This window comes from Musca autumnalis, unplaced genomic scaffold (assembly GCF_047663935.1).
Source record: "Musca autumnalis isolate F117 unplaced genomic scaffold, ASM4766393v1 scaffold_3, whole genome shotgun sequence".
Lineage (NCBI taxonomy): Eukaryota > Metazoa > Arthropoda > Insecta > Diptera > Muscidae > Musca > Musca autumnalis.
The window spans coordinates 8,956,789-8,972,914 of record NW_027411866.1 but is presented as its reverse complement, the minus strand read 5'-3'; the positions used below and the strand labels follow the sequence as shown (position 1 = coordinate 8,972,914).

General features: G+C 37.8%; 1 protein-coding gene across 50 annotated transcripts in view; it reads left to right on the top strand.

Annotated features, from left to right (window-relative positions):
- The window catches only part of para (sodium voltage-gated channel paralytic), a 329,221-nt gene that overhangs the window by 218,584 nt on the left and 94,511 nt on the right, over positions 1 to 16,126 (top strand). For 25 of the 50 annotated variants that reach the window (XM_073974066.1, XM_073974064.1, XM_073974059.1 and 22 more), the window contains 3 exons: positions 4,653 to 4,930; positions 5,011 to 5,184; positions 6,208 to 6,370. In XM_073974066.1, coding sequence (XP_073830167.1) covers positions 4,653 to 4,930; positions 5,011 to 5,184; positions 6,208 to 6,370 — 615 coding nt within the window. Of the gene's footprint in view, positions 1 to 4,652; positions 4,931 to 5,010; positions 5,185 to 5,349; positions 5,513 to 6,207; positions 6,371 to 16,126 lie in introns of all 50 variants that reach the window. The other 25 variants (XM_073974080.1, XM_073974083.1, XM_073974079.1 and 22 more) reach the window with 3 other exon arrangements.

Below are 16,126 nucleotides of genomic sequence, written 5' to 3'. Positions count from 1 at the left end.
CCTTTTCAAATTCCCTTTTTTGTCATTGAAAATAAATTTATAGCATCTCAGCGCTATAATTGATTACCTACAATGACACCTTTTAGGCGTAAATTATTAGTGAAGGCTCTCACCATTGATTGTTTTTAAATTTGAGTGGTGCTTTTAGGTGATGAACTTCATATAAGAGCCTTAACTAAGTCTTAGAGATCTCCCATTTTCGTTTTGACTTTTGACAATTCACATTATCATCACAACATTTTATCCTGGGGTAAATATTAGTAAAGACCCTCACCAAAGATCATTTACATTGCTTAAGCCGTCAATAGGAGGCATGTTAATACAATTAATAAACATAAAATACGCATCACTAGTTAGTTCTTAGTCCCATAATTAATTATCTAAAACGCCACCTATTGGAGTAAATCTTTAGTATAATATCAGCAGAAGCCACGATACCACCGCGTATCTTTGCAGTAGGATATGGGTCTTGTCTTTGCGTACCAGCTGTTTTCGATATCAAGTTCCAATAGGTATGAGGACGCTCGATATTCCTTCTAAAATAAAACAATTTTTGAAATAATACGGGTTTTAATTTACCTAAGCTACTCCTTTTAGCAGCAGTTCGCCCTGGACCATTCTTTGCAGCTTTTACACTCTTCACAGACCGAATGTGCTTAGCATCCCAGTTCTGCTGTATTTTCCTGTTGCACTTATTCCTTTTCTGTTTCATAAGCGCCTTCTTCTTGGTCTTTTCGTACTGCTTTCTATGCAGCACCTCTCTGCTGCATATATATCCTATTTGTTTTAGTGGACTGTATTTATTGGTTACATTAAACTCTTCCTGGCATTCTAACTCAATAAAGCTGTCAGCCTTCAACTGCTTCTGCACTTGTCCAGGTTTTCGTCCAGCCTTGACATCTTCTTCAAAAGGCATTATGGCTATTTGTTCAACGTTGATTTCCCCAAATTTCTGAAGACTTCCTGCTTTATCTACTAGAATCACGTTCAAACTATGCTGTTCTACCGTTTCATCTTCCTCTCCATCAATGGGGTAGCCATAATGATCTTCTTCATTCGCTTTAACCTCAGACATTTGTAAGTCAGCCAAGCTCTGACGTTCTACCTCAGTTTCTTCTTCAACTTCACTATTTCTGGAGTAACCACAATTTTCTTCTATATTTGACACCGGCGTAGCTTCTTCTTTGTTTTGCTCAGCTAAACCATCGTCTGAAAGCTGTTTTTCTCTTTCGATGATATAGTTTGCTTTGGCTATGTCACCATTTTCCAGCGAACTGTCCATTGAGGAATTCTCTCCGCAGTGAGAGCTTGCCGTGGCCAACAAAAATATAGAGGACGATGTAAGCATATCGAATACGCTCATCAGTGTTTTCTTATACACCGCCTCAACACGGTTCATTTTGAAAGCCAAATCTTCCGCCTCGTGGATATCAGCTTTTTTCTGGGAGCGACTGTTTGAGCTTGTCATACATCTCCCTCACTGTTATCATCCAGCCTCCGGCTACAGCTGCGTCCATGTTGTCCAATTTATTTCCAACATAGTCACATCTATGCATTAAATTGTCCGCTTCCCCGAAAAACTTATTATAGTTGGTATTTTTTTCTTTTGCAGATTCATCGAAAACCCACTTTCCACACCTCTTGTCGAAGTAAGGAAAGTCTAATCGTAGAGAACGCACTATGATCTTAAAAATTTTTTCAATAAGTGGTTCGCATTTTTCCTTTGCCTTTTCCATTTTAGGCTTAAAATCCTCAGCACCAATCTTGGTCTCCAACTGATGTAGGTTCTCCAAATAATCCTCTAGAATGTCCCTCCATTCCTTACGTTGGGCTACTTTGTAGACGGATACTTTTTCACATACATGAGAACAAGTTGCGATGAGCTCCTCGGCATTTCGAGCAAATCGCAAAGTTTGTTCTTTTAACTCCAGCTCCTGGAGCCTCTTCTCAAAACCTTCAATGCTAAAATCCAGTTTTGAGACCATTTTAATATTTTTTACTTTATGTCGTTGTACAAGCCACGACAAACGCTTTACCGAACAATCGGTTAATTAAAAATCACTCTTAAGTCCCAATTTACATTAGGCGAGTTTACTTGCGGCAATTGTCAGTTTGAAGGTGAGAGAGGGTGCTGAGAGGCAAAGGGTTACGATATGCCTCACCTCTCTCTCCTACAAAATGACAATTGCCGCAAGTAAACTCGCCCAATGTAAATTGGGACTAACAATTCCTGAGCCAATTGCCACAATTGCTAGAGTATTTCTTTTCAGTTTTGATTTTTAAGTCAACTGCTTAAAAATCCCTTCGCTAGTTCCATTGAGTCTCCTACCACGGCTGGGGGAAAACTCAATTTTTCGAAGGACCAAAATGAATAAATATAAATTTGATGCCGCAGCATCCAACTCGTCTGTAAAAAAGTAAGGAAAGACGCAAACGTCTTAGCACAATGAGTGGTTTTAAGTCACTGATTTATTTCAATAATATTTCACTTAACTGTATCAATACAAAATATTTCTTAGGCTACTCTTTCATTACAATTCTTATCACTAAACTCTATGTTCTAAAAAAAAACATTTTATAGTTGAAGAATTTTCCCACAATGCATGTGCCATAAAATCTTAAGTGCATAGCGTACACACAAACAACTAGCGATCCCAGCTAGCACTGCATGTGGGATCTTCAACTCTTATCTCAAACAACTTCCATTATCAAATCAATGGAAAATGTGAAAAACTGTTCAAAGTATTTTGAACAATGGATGACGTTTATCATTATATCTGAACTACATTAGCTGTAGTATGCATTCAAAATATAACTTTTCCTGTAGACTTAGGACCTTTGCGTACTCAAATCTCCACATTTTGTGGACTAACGACCTTTTCCGACAGCGGCAAAACATATAAAAACGCGACATAATACCATTTTCTTTATATAATACGACGTGTTTTGACTTGCACTATCATTCTGTAACAAAAACGCTTACGACCTTTTCATGCGTAGCAGACGATATGTCGAACTAAATGCGAGGTAAATATAATAATCAAAAGAAGAAGTGAAAACAACACTTCTTCTTTTGATTAACAATAAAAGGTTCGAAAAAACTAAAACACTCGTAATAAATATAACATGTCTGTCGGAGATTTAGAAATTTCGTGAAGATTTCTTTAAAAAATTCTGAACATGCGGTCAGGACAAATTGTCTCATTGTGCTCTTATCTTATAGTTACACAACGTGTTAGAATGGAGATCACCCTTTGTGATCTTATCTGATGGTTATGTAACGCTTTAGATTGTAGATCACAAACTGAGCGATTTTATTGAATTTTCTTATAGCTTAAGTACTAATCGTGAGAAGAAATAGTAGGGCGTAAAATTATTAGTAATAGTTTACAGCGGTGGTGCTCAGAATATTTTGTGCATTTGTCTCTCTGTACGAGTCTTTCCTTTGTTAAACCACGACAGATGAGAATAAAGAGAACATATTTTGTTGTTGCAGTCACGTTAACGTATATGGGTGATCTTGGCTGGTTTACAGTCGCATAAAATGGTATATCGAAAGTAGTAATGGACATAAATGTGTTGTTTTACAAGAGTAGTAGAATAAATTATTTACACAGTTGCATTCTGTCAGTTGACTTTAAAATACAATGAATCAATCACAATGGGAAATTAGAATATTTACAAACTCACAATGACAAAGGTATAAAACTATGAAAATTGTTACTATTGAATTGTAGAGGGCATGAAAGTGTAATTATTGAAATATGGATTGCTTCAATGTATAATTATAATACTAAATGTATAAATTTTATACGCACTCTAAAACGCAGTTTTTTACAGATTTGACTGTTATTTTCACAGATTTCAAGTAAAATAAATCAAGATGCAGTTGTTATAAATGTAGGCGTAGTATAAATATAACCATACTGATGCATATTTATATGAAATGCTGAGGTTAGGAAATTCTTGAATATTTAAACGAAGACCATAGAACGTAGATCAGTTGAAATACTTAGTTAAAGTTATAATTGCAGTGTTGAGCTGTCCTTGATTCTACCTTCTACATCGCCAGCTCTCTTAATTAATTTCTATAAAATGTAATAGTTAGAAATAATAAAAACAGTAAAAACTCAAATGTTTGTCATTTCGTCCTTTCAAAGGAATCTCTTATTGTAGTTATCTCTTTTCTGTTTTTTTTTTTATATTTGTGGTAGTTATGCTGCTTAGTAAGCAAAAAGTTGTGTGTATTGAGCCATAGTTTTGTTGTTAGAAATTATAATCAAAATTGTCAATGTCACCCAACTGGCCACCTTAAAAAATCAAACTTTATGTGAAATGTGTTTTGCGCTCGAGTGTATTGCCCCGTCAAAGAGAAACCCCCCCGTAAAAACAAACCAAGAGACCCAAACATCTCTTGTTAAACAAATCTTATTATTTCAATCAATGTGTTTTGCCTCGCTCTCTCTTTTCTAAAACTCTTGTGTTTGTTAAAAAAAAAAAATAAATAGAAACAAATAAATTTGAACTTAATTTTCGATGTTTGCATAAAAAGAGAAACTTGAATTAAAATTAGAAAATCGATCAAAAACACAACAAAAACTGGCAGAGTCAAAGTATGTCAAAATCAACTAATGCCAAATTGTACGATTCAGTCTCCGTTTACTATTTTCCCACAGAGGACGATGACGAAGATGGTCCCACAATTAAGGACATAGCCCTCGAATATATACTAAAAGGCATCGAAATCTTTTGTGTATGGGACTGTTGTTGGGTGTGGTTAAAATTTCAGGAATGGGTATCCTTTATTGTATTCGATCCATTTGTGGAGCTGTTCATTACCCTGTGTATTGTGGTCAATACAATGTTTATGGCCATGGATCATCACGACATGAATCCGGAATTGGAGAGGGTGTTGAAAAGTGGTAATTATGTAAGTATGAATGGGAGGAGGAGGAGGAAGAAAATCCCAAACAAAATATGGATTTGTATTAATTTGAATTTATCTTCTAGTTCTTCACCGCCACCTTTGCCATTGAGGCCAGCATGAAACTAATGGCCATGAGCCCGAAATACTATTTCCAAGAGGGCTGGAACATTTTCGATTTTATAATTGTGGCCTTGTCATTGCTGGAATTGGGCCTGGAAGGTGTCCAAGGCTTGTCTGTGTTAAGAAGTTTTCGTTTGGTAAGTTGTTTTAATGGTTCCGATATTTATTTTTCGTTTCCCCCTTAACTTTTTCTTAAAGGACTGTTTTTTGAAGTACAGGTTTTAAACTTTAAAACAGAACAAAAAAATCAGAATAATTTCTTCTTTTTGAACTTTATTAAAACAAATCACCTAAACTTCCAGCTACGTGTTTTCAAATTGGCCAAATCATGGCCCACCCTTAATTTACTGATATCCATTATGGGTCGCACAGTGGGCGCCTTAGGCAACTTGACCTTCGTCTTGTGTATTATAATCTTCATATTCGCCGTCATGGGCATGCAATTGTTTGGCAAAAATTACACAGGTATTAAGGAATAAGGCATCAGCATAAGCAAAAAATAACAACAACAATACTTTTAGCCACCCGTTTTTTCCTTAAATGCCTACTTTTTTGAAACTCTTTTTGATTAAAAACAAAACACATTCTTGAAATTTGAGACACATATTTTTATGACTAAGACTAAGCTTTTTGGCACGTACATATGTTTTTTATTAAAATTTAAACAATTGAATTTGGTAAATTTTTAAAAATTCAATCAAACCTAACCTCAAATAGCATAAACATAACCTCGTAATTGTAATTTAGCTGGAAAGAAGGAAAACAAGGTTCCCTCCCCCCAGGAAACACATTAAGGAAACCTTGTTACCTTTTGTAAAGAAGATTTGTCAAGGCATGGCAAACAAAGCCATGTCTATTCTGATTTTTGAAACAAAATTTCCAAAAGGACTCCAAAATCCCAAACAAAAAGTTGTTGTAATTAACCAAAATTTTTAATTAAATGTATTTCTTTTTTCATATATTTTTATGTACAACTTTTCCTATGCTTTGCCCGGCTTTTATAACCAAAAAAACAACAATGCAATAAAATTTTTTTATACCAAAAAAAAATTTTCAACACCATTCCTCCATTCGATTCCCACATTGCCCGAAAACAAAATCATCTAAATTCCCAAACGCATTATTTGAATCACAACTTGGGCCAAAAAAACCAACAACAGCTTCGTGTATTCAAATTGGCAAAATCATGGCCCACCCTGAATTTACTCATTTCGATTATGGGCCGGACAATGGGTGCATTGGGTAATCTAACATTTGTACTTTGCATTATCATCTTCATCTTTGCCGTAATGGGAATGCAACTTTTCGGAAAGAATTACATTGGTAAGTATTGCAAAATGCAAAAGGAATTGGAATCGTTCATAGAGTGAGAGGAGGAAAATTAGGTTCCGACCTGATTTCCTGGACCACATTAAACATTTTCGTTTTCTTTTTTTTTAAATTCAGTGTTGTGTTATTTGTCTACAAAAACCTTTGCTAATTTATAGTTTCATCTCATTAAGTTCCTCATCTGTATTTGATCTACGTCCCTCTCAGGGCACGAAAATAAAACAAACAAAATAAAAAGAAACCTGAAAGGTATACTGCACCAACAAGAAAAAAAAAATGTCACTATCGTTACAATAAATTAACATTAATCCAGCAATCGGCGTCTCCTTTACTCGAGCAAGCAAAGAGAGTTTCTCTCACCACTCACACAATTTAATTCATTGAAAAAGCATACACTCACACAATGACAACAGTGTATGCTCAAATGTTTGTTGTTGTGTGCCGAACGATGCATTAATCGAACCTTGAATAAATTTTAAAGGGCCAACCAGAATCGGTCCGTTAGGTGTCGCGTTACAACATCCACATAAAAAAATATTCAAGAACAAATAAGAGAGCATTAAGTTCGGCCGGGCCAAATTTGTTGTACCCTCCTCCATGAAATACTCTAAACTTTTAGGGAATAATTAATTTCCACAATTTTATGTGGACTTTTTTGTTTTATTTTTTTTTTTTTTTTTGAGCAGTGGGAACCCCAAATACCCAATTTTAGCTAATTCGGTAAGGTAAAATCAGGCGGTACTGTTATATGGAGGCTAAACCGCAACGTGGGCCAATGGCCACAAATTTCGATAATGCCCGTTAAGGGCACTCTATGGGCGACAAAAGCCCTGCCAGAGCATTATATTTGTGACAGAAGCCCATTCAGGGCATTATATTGACGATCGAAGCTTTTTTGGGGCATTTCATTGACGATAGAAACCATGTAAGGGCATTGTATTGGCGATAGAAGCCCTTTCAAATAATGCCATTTTCGATAGAAGGTCATTAAGGGATTTCTATTGCTGTCCGAAGCCCTTTGAAGAACTTATTCTGGCGATATACATATGACTTTGAAATCATTTTATTGGCGATAGAAGCCCTCTAAGGACATTATATTGGTGATAGTAGTCCTTTAAAGTCATTCTATTGGCAATAGAAATCTTCTAAGGGCATTCGAAGGCCTAGCTTGATATATAGATACTAGCAAAGTGCCCGCTACTTCGTATGCGTTAAATATACAAAACAAATAAACAATATATAATATAGAATGGTGGAAACATTTTGTGTACTAATACGTACCACTTTTGTTCGATTTTCGTCACGCCTACACATCAAGAGCAATCCACATTTTTTGAAATAGTTTAATTGAGGTTCTCAGCGCAAATACGGCCTAACCCAACAACCGCCATCCTCATTTCCAGCACCCTTTACACAATAACAAATTGTACCAAATCCTTATTTACAACTTTTCGTATATTTATGGCACATATTTCTTAAATCGGACGTTATAAGCAAATGGTAACAGTAATCTTAATTCCAAATCTAATGAATCCAGATCTATCCGTTCATCCAATACAAAATTGTACCATACATGGGGACCTAATTCCACAAATTAGGATTCGAGCGCTATAATTTCACCCAAATCCTAATTGTACAAAATGTAGTACTTTTTGTAAGCATAAGTACGCATTTCCAAAACTAAGTACGCATTTCCAAAACTAAGTACACATTTCCAAAACTAACCCCAACAGTAATATTAACTCCAAAATTCAAGATTCTAGCTCTAATCGTTAGCTCAAATCCAAGTTGTACCAAATATAGTACCGTTTAGTACTTTTCGTACATATAAGTACGAATTACCAAAACTTTATCAATCCTACACCCCAACAGTAATCTTAATTCCAAACTTAAAGATTCCAGCTCTAGCCGTTCGCTCAAATCCAAATTGAACCAAATTTAGTACTTTTCGTACTCATAAGTACGAATTTCCAAAACTACTTCCATATCTCAATCCTACACTCCAACAGTAATATTAATTCCAAATTTCTTGATTCTAGCTCTACCCGTTCGCTCAAATCCAAGTTGTACCAAATTTAGTACCGTTTAATAGTTTTTGTACATATAAGTACGAATTTCCAAAACTTCTTCAATCCTACACCCCAACAGTAATCTTAATTCCAAACGTCAAGATTCCAGCTCTAGCCTTTCGCTCTAATCCAAATTGTACAAAATTTAGTACTTTTCGTACTCATAAGTACGAAATTCAAAAACTACTTCCATATCTCAATCCTACACTCCAACAGTAATCTTAATTCCAAATTTCTTGATTCCAACTCTATCCGTTCGCTCAAATCCAAATTGTACCAAATTTAGTACTATTTAGTACTTTTCCTACCCATAACTAAAAATTTCCAAAATTTTATCAATCCTACAATTCAACAGGTATTTTAATTCCAAACTTGAGGATGGAAGCTACATCAGATCACCGAAATCCAAATTGTACCAAATTTAGTACCATTTAGTACTTTTCGTACCCATAAGTACAAATTTTCAAAGCTACCTCAGTGCTATGTTCAAACAATAAGCTTAATTCCGAATTTCAGAATTCCAGATACATCCGATAACTCAAATCCAAATTTGGTACCATTTAGTACTATTCGTATCCATAGTACGAATTTCTAAACCTACCTCTATCAACACTCCAATATCAATTTTAATTCCGAATTTCACGATTCCAAATGTATCCTATCACTGAAATCCAAATTGTACCAAATGTAGTACTATTTAGTACTTTTCCTACCCATAACTACAAATTTCCAAAACTTTATCAATCCTACACTCCAATAGTACTCCTTATTCCAAATCTCGGAATTTCAGCTATATATGTTCACCCAAATCCAAATTGTACCAAATTTGGTACTATTTAGTACTATTCGTAGCCAAGAGTACGAATATCCACAACTACCTCAATCCTACACGCCAACAGTAATCTTAATTCCAAATTTCAGAATTACAGCTGCATCAGATTACCGTAATCCAAATTGTACCAAATTTAGTACCATTTAGTACTTTTTGTTCCCATAGGTCCGAATTTCCAAACCTACCTCTATCCAGCACTCCAAAAGCAATCTTAATTTCGAATTTCAGGATTCCAAATGTATCTGATCACCCAAATCCAAATTGTACCAAATTTGGTACCATTTAGTACTTTTCGTTGCCATAAGTACGAATTTCCAAAAGTATCCCAATCCCACACTCCAATAGTAATCTTAATTCCAAATTTCACTATTCCATCTCTATCCGATCACTTAAATTCATATTGTACCAAATTTGGTACCATTTAGTACTTTTCGTACCCAAAAGTACGAATTTCCAAAATACCTCTATCCTACACCCCGACTGTAATCCTAATTCCAAATTTCAGGATTCCAGCTCCATCCGTTCCCCCAAATCCAAATTGTACCTTATTTGGTACTATTTAGTACCTTTCGTACCCATATGTACGAATTTCGAAAACTACCTCCATATCTCAAACCTACTCTCCAACAGTAATAGTAATTCCAAATTTCAGAATTCCAACTTTATCGGTTCGCCCAAATTCAAATTGTACCAAATTTAGTACCATTTAATACTATTCGTACACATGAGTACACATTTTCAAAACCACCTCCTTATATCAACTCATCTTCTAAACCTTGATTTTCATTCCAAATTTCAAGATTTTAGATCTATCCGTTCACGTAATACCAAATAGTACTAAATTTAGTAACTTTTAGTACTTTTCGTACACTTATAGTTCGAATTTCCAAATACCATTTGGTACACCTTTCTAACTCTCCATCAGTGAACCTCATTCCAAATTTCAGAATTCTAGCTCTACGCGTTTGCCTAATACAAAGGGTACCATATTTAGTACCTTTTAGTACTTTTAGTACAGTTCTAGTTCGAATTTCCAAAAATCCAGCCTTATCCGACACCTTCGGACCAAGAGTGACCCTCACCCAAAATTTCAAGATTCTAGCTTTAGCCGTTTAGTCTGGGCGTTGATTATCAGTCAGTCAGTCAGTCAGTGAGTCAGTGAGTCATCATTACTGAACTCTTTTATAAGTATAGATAGATAAAAAATAAAAAAACCTGACATCTGTGGTACAGTTTTATAGGGCCATACCAAAAAGTTAATACATCTTGAAAATTTTTATGGAGAAGTCTTGTGACCACTGGGAAACTTAAATGTCAAATTACAGGTAGTTCAGTCAAAAAATTTAGCTAAAACCCTCAAAATACCGAAAATCAAGGGTACCGTTATATAGGTTAGGTTAGGTTTGGGGATGTGTAGCCAATATGTTGACTACGCCACTCGGAGACCATTCGGTCCATAAATCAAATAAAGAAGTTCAGAAGTGCCTGAAAAGACAAAAGAAGAGAAACAAAAGAAAATAAAGAAAAAAGGGGGTGGACTTGGGAAAGTAATAATAAATGGATTATTAAAGGTTAAAATGTAATAAAGAAAGGAGGTTGGTTTTATTTGGTGATGGTCCCAGCCGTCTGTGTAGAAAGCCTGACCGTCCAGAGGAGGGTTACTATGGATCCAGTCATCTCTACTAGGGATAACGAACTCAATATCTTCAAATCTTTGGACTGGAGATAAATAGTCGCTGAATTTCCCTTCTGATTTAAGCTAAGGTTTGGTCCTAGCTCCCGAAGAATGCATGCATGTCCATAGGTGCTGTCACGCCAACGATTCAATTCATGTAGCCTTAGGGCACTACGTGGTGCTTGACCTTTGATGCTGAGTCTCATGGGCAAGAGGTTCAACATCGCATTTAGAGCTGCTTGCGGTGTACTTCCAAAAGCTCCAGTTATCAGGATCGAGGCTGCCCTCTGCACCTTGTCTATGTTGCCGGAGTTCGATTTATGTCGAAGCGCGTGCCACCAGACAAGGCATTCGTAGGATAAGATGGGTCTCACAACAGTATTATACAGCCAGTGTATAATAGCTAGAGTTGTGTAGTTCCGGAACGAACTAGTTCCAAGGAACTATTCCGGACAAGGAACTTTTGGAACTATATCCAGCTCTTGCGTTTATATAGTTCCTTTAGTTCATTTCGCTCTTCTCGTTCCTATAATTTAACGCATACATCGATCCTTCTTCCTTGCTGTTTATTCGCTGTAAATTATTTATTTTTATGTCAATTCATCCACAAAACGATTAAACATTTCGGTCTTGGGAATATTTGGAACGACAGAAACAAAAAGAACAATGAAAGAGAGAGATTCGGTGGATTATTTAGGTCTCGGAACGAAAAGAAGTATGAAGGAGAAAGATTCGTTGAACTATATCGGTCTCGGAACTATTTGGAACGAAAAGAACGATGAAAGAGAAAGATTCGTTGAACTATATCGGTCTCGGAACTATTTGAAACTATATTAAGGAACTAGTTCCTTTTGGGAAAAAGGAACTAGAAAGATCGATCCGCTCCGGGAACTAGATTGCCCAACTCTAATAATAGCTGGATTTAATCCCCAGCTTTTCCCAATCGAATTCTTACATGAATAGAGTGCAATCATACCTCCTTCGTCCGTTCCTCAACGTTCCTCTTCCATCTCAATTGTGAATCCAAGATTGTACCTAGGTGTTTGGCCTTAGGAGATAGATGTAATGGCACTCCATCCAATGTTGGTGGCACGAAGTCACCGAGCTTACGCTTTCTGGTGAACAATACCAGTTCTGTCTTTGTTGGATTTACACCAAGGCCATTTGCGGTGGCCCAACGGGACAGCTTTGATAAGGCTCTTTGCATAAGCTCCGATATTGTGCACAAGAATTTGCCAGTTATCAATATAACCACATCATCCGAGTATGCGACAACCTTGATGCCCTGACTGTCGAATTCCGCCAAAATACTGTTTATCAAAAGTAGACGCAGCAGCGGTGAGAGTACCCCTCCCTGGGGGGTACCGCTAGTTACTGTTTTCCTTATCGCCAACTCCCTAGTACTGGAATTAATGATCCTGCTTTCCAGCATCCTATTTATCCAGCATATCAGGGTTTCCGGTGTGTTGACCGCTCTAAGCGAGAGATGAATGGACTCAAGTTTTACATTGTTAAAAGCTCCTTCTATATCCAGGAAAGCCGCCAAGATAAAGTTTGAATTCTCCATGTTTCTCTCAATAAGACCCACGACCTCATGAAGAGCGGTTTCCACAGATTTACCTTTGATATAAGCATGCTGCGAGTTGCTCAGCGAGGCAGTGTCTGCAAAGCTCCTAATCTCCAGATCGATCAGTCCTTCGAGTCTCTTGAGGAGAAAGGAGGATAAGCTTATATGTCTGTAGTCTTTCGGTGCAGAGTGTCTGGCTTTCCCCGCTTTGGGGATGTAAGTTACCTTTACCTCAGATCTGGTACGCAAGAAAGAAACAAACAGGCCCTAAAGATCTCCTCCAGAATTAGATATATCTGCGGTGCGGCAAACTGAAGCATCGCCGGAATTATTCCATCTGGACCAGGTGACTTATAGGGTTTGATTGTACTAACTGCCCACTTTATCTTATTTCTGCTTACAACCTTATCGATGAGACACTTGCCCACTGACTGTTGGACTTGGAAGTTGTCACATTCAGTGTGAAGGTTACTGGCGTCCGTGCAATCAGGGAAGTGGATCTCAGCAAGAAGGTTTAGAGTCTCAAGACCTGAGTCTGTCCACGTGCCGTCCGGTTTTTTGATACTGTCAATGGATTTGGGGTCCTTGGAGAGTATCTTGCGGAACCTGGCAGCGTCGTTTACTCCTTCTACAGACTCACAGAAACAAACCCATGACTTCTTTTTGGCGCGCTTGATTTCACTTTGTATTTGTTGAAACTCGCTTTATACGATTCCCAGTCACTGTCAAGTTTCGTCCCATGCGCCCTGTTATATAGCTTTTTGGTGTTTTTCCGCAGTTCGCCAAGGTCCTTGTTCCACCACACCGGTTGGGATTAGTTAATGGACAGGCATCCTTATGGCAGTGAAGAAGGGTTTCTGTTAGGTTGGACACTTTACTGTTAAGCTCAGCAACTGTTACCATCCTTCCAGTGAGTGTCAGTTGATGGTTCGTCAGATCAGAGAACCTGCCCCAGTCCGTCCTTCTCAGGTTCCTATAAGGATTTTGGCGGACTCCGTCTAAAGAGATTTCGAAGAATATCCTCATATTTTCCGAAAAGGAGCATTTGTTGGATACTCTCCAGTTCTTGACGACAGAATCATCTAAATTTGATAGAGTTAGGTCAATGACCTCCCTGTCCCTAATTTTAAAGGTAGGGCCATTTCCTTTATTACATATTCTTAGATTATAAGATAGTATAAAGTTGAAAATTGACTCACCTCTAGTGTTTGTATCCTTACTGCCCCAATGGAAATGGTGGGCGTTGGCGTCACATCCAAGGATTACGTTACAAATGCCCAGGTTCTCCTTTAGCAGCATGTGTACCCCCTGATTTGGTGGATCAGGGTCCTCATATGGCATGTAGATTGAGGACAGGAGAGTGGGCTTCTCTCTGCCGTTCTCCAGTCGCACCGTGCACATGTCTCCATTGGTATAATTAGATAGAAAGATTAAATTAAGGTTCTTCCTACCTACTACACAGGTCCTCACATTGTCCCCCTCGGACGATGCGAAGACCACGAAGTTGGCATTGTTCAGTCCAGAGACCTAATTTTTGTATATATAAGGTTCCTGGAATAGAACAATGTGCACCTCTGAGTTCGTGAGGGACAGTAGTAGTTCGGCGGCAGCTGCTTTACAGATGCAGATTAATCTGCGAAATGCGTAGCACCTGCCGCCTACCTACTCCTACTGATTTTCGCGAGGTGGATTCAGTCGGAACCGAACCCATCCTGAACCAAAATTCAGTTTTCCCTCATGAACCTTGAAGTACTCCTCTCCTGAGGAGTCTACCGCCATCTTAACGTCTATCCCTCCATTTTCCTTACAAGGGGTTAGACTTATTATAGTCCAGTCCTTAGTAAGGGTTCTGGAGCTCCAGCATCCTCAGCAGAAGTTCCTTGTCCACGGGCGGTGGGGGAACCCATGCTGGGAATACCATCCTTGATGGAATCTCCGCTACAGAAACCGCGGCAACGTTTTACCCCCTTCCAAAGGTCGTTAAAGGCATTAAAGTTTAAAGGCACCGCCAAACTGACGGTCACCCTGATCTACCTCAGTGGACACAATGGCTCTACGAAGACGAGTCTCAAAGAACCACCAGTGACTTTCGCTGATTTTCCCGAAGGGGTCAGCTCTGTCGATGATTGCAACTAGGAGATCGTCATCGGTTGCCACTGTGGCCGTTTTGGCATAGGGTTTCCTACGTCCTTGATCACGGGCCTTGGTAGCAGCTTTTCCCGAGGAGGTGGACGCCTTCTCAGTACTGGTGCTACTTCCCTTGGCTTTGCGATCAAGAACGCCAGCATAGGAGTACCGTTATATAAGGGCTACATCAAAACATGGACCTAATTTTAAAATTTTTGGTGAAGAAGTTTCGTGACTGCAGGGAACCTGAAATGTCAAATTACGGATAGTTCAGTCAAAAAATTTGGCTGAAACCCTCAAAATACCGCAAATTCGGAGGTACCGTTATATGAGCGAAACATGGACCTATGTTACAATTGTTGGCGAAGAACTTTCGTGAACCTCAAAGGTTAAATTATGGGTAGTTCAATCAAAAAATGTGGCTAAAACCCCCATAATCCCGCAAATCGGGAAGTACCGTTATATGGGAGCTATACAAAACATGGGCCTATGTCGACAATGTCAAATTACGGGTAGTTTAGTCAAGAAATGTGCCTAAAAACATCAAATTATAGAAAATCGGGGTATCGTTATGTGAGGTCTATACCGAAACATGGACTTATGTCGATATATTTTGGTGGAGATGTTTCGTGACTGCAGGGAACCTTAAATGTAAAATTACGCGTAGTTCAGTCAAAAAATGTGGCTAAAACCTTTAAATTACCGAAAATCGAAAAGTGACCGTTATATAAGGGCTATACAAAAACATGGGCCGATATAGACCATCTTTGAACTTGACCTGTCTATGGGAAAAAAGTAACTCGGCAGGAAAAATATAGCACCCAACCTCAATTTTTGTAGACGCTAGAGTGATTACAACAGACGGACATGACTAGATCGACTCAGATTTTTACCCTGATTAAGAATATATAGGAAACGGAAAAACAAACTTAATATACCCTCCATATTATGATAGGGGGTATAAAAACATGGACATTTTCATGTGATTGCTGTTTTAACGCATTAGCCCGATTCCCTACGTACCGCTTGTGATTGGGCCATAAATGTCCCGATCTTGAGAGCTTTCTCTCGAACACCTTCCTTTAAGATATTACCCACCACTTGCCCCCTTTTTATTTAAGTTTTGGCCTTCATTTTGGTGTAGTATAACTTTTCAAATTGAAAAATTTTCCATAAAAATCGGAATACAAATTTTTACATTCACACACACACTCGCCCACCCATACATTAACACAAACAAACCCGCTACACCTTCCAAAAAAAATACTCTTAGAACCCTAGTTTTAATGTTTTGACTAAAGTAAGTAGAAGCAAAAGAAAAACAAAAACCCAAGGATTTTGTTCTAGACACTCCAGCCACACCGAACCCAAAGAAACACCTGTAAACTATAACAACACCACAATTCCGAATTTTCCAAACATTTTTAAACACTCACCTCTAAAGAATATTTTTCGAAACACTACTATCTACCTATCATCT